The following is a 7,395-nucleotide window of genomic DNA, read 5'->3' as shown; positions in this document are numbered from 1 at the left end:
GCTTCAAGGTAAACACTGGGCACTTAGCCACAAGATCTTTGTCTCACAACACTGTTGATGAAAAGCTGTAGAGTAAGCTGTTGAGTGTCACAATCTAAGAACAAAACACATTCCAGAATGAAATGGCTACAAGGCAGCTGAAGCAGAATAAACAAAGCCGTTTTATTGAACGTGCAGAAAAACAAATGCATTTGAGACATATTTACAATCTTGAGGATTTGGTAAGAAGCTGCATCTTCAGCCTATGAACAAGTAACATTCATAAATAATTTCTGAAGCTTTTAACAGTACATTTCTACACAGTGAGACTATGGGAACCTCTGGATTATACGGTATGGGATGACAGCACTGCTGACAATGAGAAAGCCATTTCTTACAAAACACTTCGGCTTTTTCATGGTTTCCTCAGTCAGAGCAACTTGCTCGTGGGCAAGCGCTAGTAGTGAAACCTGCTCTCTATGAATAGGCTATGGCAGTGGGGCAGACTTCAGCAACCTAAGCAAAAACTTGAAGCAGAGAGAGATTACAATGCTAGTGAGGACCATGGGACAAAAAAAGTCATCCTGATCCCTCAGCTAATGCATTCCCCCACACTGCCCCCTTGCAATTTATGTACATAAGCTAATCTTTCCAAAACACTCCCAACTGCTTACCTTGTGCTATCATACAATCTTAACCCAGTGAGGATACAAACCAACACAGATGTCTGACTGATCCATGGTGCTTTCAAATTCCTTCTGTGTTAAGTATGAGATAGCCAGAAATGTATGAGAGCTGCTGATGGCAGGACTGAGTTCTTTAAGATACCATTTACTTAGCTTCAGCAAGATTTCTGCCTTCAGTTTAGCAAGGAGTACTGAAAACTACCCATCTAACAATTCATAACCTACTTGAGATTTAGCTCCACAGAACTTTCTCTTCATGACCAAGCAAAATTATTGGCTCAGGACAAGAATAGATATTTCATAATGGTAATCTCAGTGTTTTTTTAAAGGAATATTTAAACTGAAAAACAAAAACAAATTGTGATAGGAAAAAGCGACTACTTGACCTGAACCAGAGATACTCACTTTATGGCTGATGTGCCTGATCATGAGTACCTCTAACATGTAGAAAGGTCAGTTTGTCTCACTACAGGGATCTCTCCTCCTGGAGACAATTGCACTTGGCCACTTTATATCTGGAGTGAATAAAACAGAGAATAATAAACTGAGCACATGCATTGCCATGGCTTCTGTTTTCCTTTATCTGCAGGCCTGACACTTTCCTATAGTGCTATGTACATTTTATGTTCCTAAGTAATACTGCCTTCAAAAAATATAAATAAATCAAGACTCCCAACTGCACCACTTTCCACCTTTGATCCTGATTAACATCAGAATGGATGCCCTTTCTCACTATTAATTTCTCTCCTTGCTCTCCACATAAGCAATTAATAAACTGCCTTTGTGACTGTTATCACAGTTTTAGCTCACAACAGAATAGAATTGTTGAATGCAGAAAAAGAGCTGCCATAGAGTTGTGTGCATACAAAACCTAGCAGCTGCCTGGAAAGCCCACATTGCTGAGTCAGCTGGAAGTAAAAAAAACCTAAAGGCAACAGCTTGAGAAATGTGTCTTAATATTTACCTGTGGGAAAATGTAAAATACACAGCTATTATTCAGCTGTATGGACTGTGCTGGCTTTTAGGAGAGATGTTGCCTAAAAAAGAAAATGGAGTGTCAGATCATAGCAGAAACCTCCTCTTTTGGAACCTGTGTTATTGCTCAGTGAGCCTATAGGTGGTGAGTTCTGGCACCAGAAAAGAAATGGAGCATAGGAGCATCCATTAGGGCTCTGCCCCAAAGGAACGTGTGAAGGCATCATAGCCCTTTGTAGACATCTGACCAACAGAGAGTAACCAGTAAGTTGCCCTGCTGCATACAGAGCTCACCACAACTATCATATTTCAAGTTTTAACAAAGTGGAAGGTTGAACCAATTTGACCAAGGTAGAGAAGGGAGTCGGGCCCCTGTTCTTGGCTGCCCATACAAGTTCATGTTTGGCGTTCACGCCCCAGACTACTTCATCCCAGAGTGCAGGAAACATTCTGGACTAAAGCTACAAGTGGAGCGGACGGGACATGTAAACAAAGCTAAATATCACTAATGGATACCGCATCTGCCCTTTCCACTGCACATTCATTCCAGTCCATTTATATGTCTCTGGGTCATAGATTCCCCCACTGTTCAGTTGGGGGAAACTGATCTATTTCCCCCGCTTCTGTGCAGTGCTGGTCTCCCAGTGTAAAAGTCAGTCGGTACCTCAGCCTCACTTTCTCCTGCAATGAAGAAGAGAAACAATGTTTCAGCCAGCCACAGAACATATGGGAAAAGAGACAAAATGATGCAAGACACAACAGTTCTCAGTTACACATGGGGACAAAGATTAAGAGACACAAGTGAAGTTTGTCATTTGTTTGTAATCATTAACAAATGAGGTATCACATTCTTGGAGAAATGTATTAAAAGAAATCATCCCCCCCCATCCTTCAGCCAAAAAATGCCTCCTGAGCAGCTTACAAAGATCAATACTATGAATAATAATGTGGATAATGACCAATGATATCATCTGCATTGTGGTTTTCTTTTCAGTGGGAGGAGTACAAATAAATACATGGCAGGGGGTTGGACTGGATGGCCCTTGTGGTCTCTTGCAACTCTATGATTCTATGAGTACAGTGGAAACTCCATATCGTCAACCCTAAGAGAAGCCGAACAATGAAGAGAGCGTTCACTTAGTCAGATCATACTTTGATTAATATTTGATAAGGCTGCCATTCCTGGGCTTAAACACCCTAAAGGCACCAGACACTGTCTGATCTTGGAAGCTAAGCAAGGTCAGCCCTGGTTAGTACTTGGATGAGAGGTAACCAATGCAGATGAAGTGCTATATTTCATAGGATGGAACCAGCAAAACCACCTCTTGAGTATTCTTTATGAAATTCATGGGGTCTCTGTAAGTCGACAGAGACACTTTGAAGGTATGTGTGCATGCATGCGCAAACACACACAAACATACACAAGGCTGCCATCAGCCAAATGAAATTCTACTGCCATGTGGGTGCTCTGCATGTAAGCATGTGCGACTGCTCTAGTTGGCTCTGCTTGTTCAGCATGACCAGTTGGAAGAAATTACATTCCTATACCAAAGTCATACTGCTTCAGTGCTGCCTGCCCAGGAGAGGGTGGCAGCTGGTTGGTGTTGAAGCCAGTGGCTTCATTCCCTGGTCTGAGTTCTCTCAAAGAGCCATGCATCCAGCTCAGTACAAAGGGAAGAGTTCAAAGTTTAGCAGAACATGAATTTAGGATTCAAAAGAAAAGCCAACACTGCACTTCATTATATATTCCTTAAACATGAGTATGCGTAGGGTAGAAAAATCAGGCAGAATAGTACATAACATAACTACAAATTTCCTGACAGTATAGTACATTAGATTAGAACATGTTTTCCCAGATTTTACAATAGCAAATTAACTCTGATTACAGACTACAGACTACAGAATGCACTCTCCTGTGGACAATCTGAAGGAAAATTCAGAAATATCACACAAATGGCGTTTTTCTATCCTTCTACAAATAAATAGCAACTTCCAGTTGTTTCTAGAAAAATCCAGGTATAATTATAATTTAAGAATTAACCTTTTGGGTGGTATAATACTAAAAGATAATGAACTCAATTTGACTTTTAGTCCCAACTAAAGTAAACCCACTGAATATATGAAATTTACCTGTACTGTATGTTGACTCACAATCCAACACTTGTTTCATTGGATCTACTCTAAATGTATTAATCAACATAGGATTCTAATCAACATAGGCTTCTACTACCACTGGTAACCAAAATATGTTTCTGCAAGCTTTCAAGAAGACAGTAAATAGCAAGGACCATTCTGTCATCTGCCCTTTGTTCTGATACTCAGACCCAGCAACAGACTAAGCATCTGATATATGGCCTTGGAAAACAGCTATTCAGACAAGGAGTCTGTGTACTGGACAGTCGTTCTACGTCTGGTCAAACCAATAGGGAGCAGAGGCCGAACATTTGAGTTTAAATGGTCCAGTCTGGAGAAACATGATGGATGTAATTATCTTCTAAGAAGAGATGGAGTAACTGAATACACGGTATCTTACCTTTCTAGGATTTGCCAGCAACATGACTTGGGTAATAGCAGCTGGGGGCTGGATGGGATTGAATGGTGTTAGCGCTGTCCCTGAAGGCGGCTGCAATTTTACTTTCATGGACTGCAAGTAAATGACAAAGGAGAAAGTGTTAGGTATTGGCAATGTTTGTGCAAAAAACAGAGTTGTGCAATGTGACAACATATTTATTTATTAAGTATTTATTTATCACCTCCCAGCCTTCCAGAGCTTCTGGGACACAACAGATAAAAACACTAATTAAAAACAATATCAAAACATTTAAAATGTTTTTTTAAACACAATAAATTAAAACCGTACTAAAAGCCACTGACCAAATCATAAATATAAATACTAGCCTAATAGATTGGGTCAAAGAAATAACACTAATTGGCTCCTTGAATCAAAACAAATTTCAAGGGGGCAAATGCCATTGATTCATTAGAATTTAATTCCGTCCAAAGTTACTTATGTGTTGGGACCTAAGGCCCTAATGACCCTGCCAAATTGTAACAGGAAAGTGGTCCAATGCTTCTCATCAGAACTGGCTGGGAAGCAGTTCACTTCATCCTGTTCAGTCCTCTGATCCTGCAGGTTTGCACTGATGGGGGATTCTCATTTCTCCTTGCTCCAGCAGCAAGAAGACAGCTGTTTATTCCCCATTATGGTGTATGTGAATTTCCATCCTGGTAACCCTACCTTTGGCACTGCAGCTTGTAACACAATGTTCTTGACAGGCAGGGGAGCTGTGTTTAACATTGATACCACTACTACCAACACATCAGGTCTCCCGGGTGGACAGTCCTTGGCAAAGTGCAGAAGGATGCGTAAACCATCTTTGTCATAGGCAGTCACAGGAACAGCACTGCCTGCAAGAAAAAAGAAAACACACATGAAGTCATGGCTAACTCCTGGAATGCAGGCAATTTCACTAAGAACATTTCTAGCAATTTATTTTGAGCCAAAGTTGCATAGCTGCAGTAGATTATAATGAGATGCCCCCCCCCCCAAAAAAAAAATGGATGTGGGAACCTGTCCCTTCAGTTTGCATGTATTTCTATTTCTATTGGTGGTAAATCTTGCTTCAAAAGGGGAAGCCCCAAAAACTTCAGATGACTAAACCTTCATTTGAGAAGTTAATTGTATAGCCTCCTTAGACATATTTGTAAAAATACTATTTTTAGGCATGGAACCTAGAATACTGTACTGCAATTTCAATCTCACAATAAGGCAATGGTGCATAATTTTTCTCAATTTCCTTTCCCCCCTAATGATAAAATGCCAATATTCTGAAAGGTAAGAGTGACAAAATGCAAATCCTGCATAGAATAACAGAGGCCAGACTGGCATGGGCAGAGACAAAAGATCTATGTTCCATACATCAAGAAACAGAAAACTAATAAAAGCAAAGAAGCAGCTTTCTTTGGCTCCATATGTTGGACAACAATATTGAAACCTCCTCCTTCAAACATGGAGATCTTTTCTCACTAAAGGGAAAAAAGCTGATAAGAAGTTTCCCACATCCATGTCTGATACCATTCACAAAACTTGCTTCAGAACAGCAGTGTGGGTAAACAGTAAAAATGATTTGTTCCTCAATCTCCTAATTGTTAAAGTGAGATGACAAACAGAAACACACGAAGATGAAAAAGGCTGGTAATGCCTACTGGGCTTAATGGATTCCAGTGGAACATGGACACTGGCCAGGGAGATCTCAGGTCCTTTCAGAGGACTTCCTTGCTGCTGGAATGAAGCTGGCTGGAAGAGGGGGCTTCCTGACCCAGGTGTGCAGCTGCTTGGGTACGGAATTGCAGTGATTCCTGAAGTAGTGATTGGTAATCCTGCAGCAGTTGCCAGAGATGCAGATGTAGCAGCAGGCAATGCAACTCCTGGATGGAACACAGAGCCTCCTATATTACCATGAGCAGAAGTCCTGCAATGGGATGGAGAATAAAAATATAAATAACCTAATTAAACTACAGAACAAGAGGGTATAAAGATGAACTGTTCTCTAGTACCAACATATCCCTTCTTTTTTCTTTTTTGCTCTGTATATGCCGTTTTGGAGTGTGCATGTAATACTACTGATCCTTTGAAAAGCTGTACCACCATCAACACCTCACTGTACAACTGGCCCTCCACATTTATGGCTTTGACTTTTGCAGCTTTGATTATTTGGAAGACTTGGGAGATTCCCAGAGCGGTGTTTGCTTACATAAAAAGAATAGTGTCAATATTGTTAAACTGTACTTGTATATTAGCCAGCAGATACATGCAAAGTAATGCCTACAACAAGGGTTGTATTCACCTATAAGTGATACCTGAGAAATTATCTCTCTCTATGCAGTTACTCATTGGCCTTTGGATGCTCAGTCGCACCTCCCTTTCATGTGAGGAATGTAACACAGAGGTGAACCATATACAGTGGGTCCTTGGTATCTGCTGGAGTTTAGTTCCAGGACTCCCTATGGATAGCAAAATCTGTGGATGTTCAAGTCCCATTCAATACAATGATGCAGTAAAATGGTGTTCCTTATAGAAAATGTCAAAAGCAAGGTTTGCTTTTTTATATATTTTTTAATATTTTCAAGCCGTGGATGCTTAAATCTGTGGATAAAATATCTGTGGATAAAGAGGGCTGACTGTATTTATGGTTGCAGGTATTTATAGATGTGACCATGTGTATCTGCACTTTATATTTTGATGAAGTAAAATACTACAGGATAAATTTTTCACCCAACACATTATTAACTATGTTTTATACTTTTTCTAAATATACTATTCTTTCATATAGGCACACATGATTTCTTAATGAATCTGTACTTAGGATAGTCACTATCAAGGGCTAGAAGGGATGCAAAAATCTTCTTCCCAACAGTGAGAGGTGCCAACTTCATCTGTCACTTTGCAGATCTGTCTACATTATCCAAATTAATGTGTCACAATGTATCATCTGTGTGAAATAAGCATTGTGCACTTACAAAAACGAGGACTTTCTTTGTTGTGGTGCTTCACCTTTATAACTCTCCCAAGAGAGATATGATTGAGGCTTTGTGTTTTCTTTACTACCAAATCAAAATTTGCCTTTAACATTTAAAACTATTACCCGCTAGTCAAATAGTTTTTAATGTCTTGTTTTTTGCTTGTTGCTGTTCTGTGCCTTCATGTCATTTCCAATTTATGGTGACCCTATGGGGAACCTATCATGGGGTTTAT

General features: G+C 40.0%; 1 protein-coding gene across 4 annotated transcripts in view; it reads right to left on the bottom strand.

Moving 5' to 3' along the window:
* Positions 1-143: 143 nt before the first annotated feature.
* The window catches only part of LOC149322185 (ADP-ribosylation factor-binding protein GGA3-like), a 37,180-nt gene continuing 29,928 nt past the window's right edge, over positions 144-7,395 (bottom strand). For all 4 annotated transcript variants that reach the window (XM_089536529.1, XM_089536537.1, XM_089536546.1 and 1 more), the window contains 4 exons: positions 5,847-6,112; positions 4,879-5,048; positions 4,174-4,284; positions 144-2,321 (listed from right to left, as the gene is read on the bottom strand). In XM_089536529.1, the coding sequence (XP_089392655.1) occupies positions 2,211-2,321; positions 4,174-4,284; positions 4,879-5,048; positions 5,847-6,112 (658 nt within the window). In that variant the 3' untranslated portion in view covers positions 144-2,210. The remainder of the gene's footprint in view (positions 2,322-4,173; positions 4,285-4,878; positions 5,049-5,846; positions 6,113-7,395) is intronic.

Source organism: Sceloporus occidentalis, unplaced genomic scaffold (genome assembly GCF_023333645.1).
Source record: "Sceloporus occidentalis isolate IW3139 unplaced genomic scaffold, rSceOcc1.0.p SCAF_1, whole genome shotgun sequence".
NCBI classification, from domain to species: domain Eukaryota; kingdom Metazoa; phylum Chordata; class Lepidosauria; order Squamata; family Phrynosomatidae; genus Sceloporus; species Sceloporus occidentalis.
This window is presented reverse-complemented; position numbering and strand designations above follow the sequence as displayed.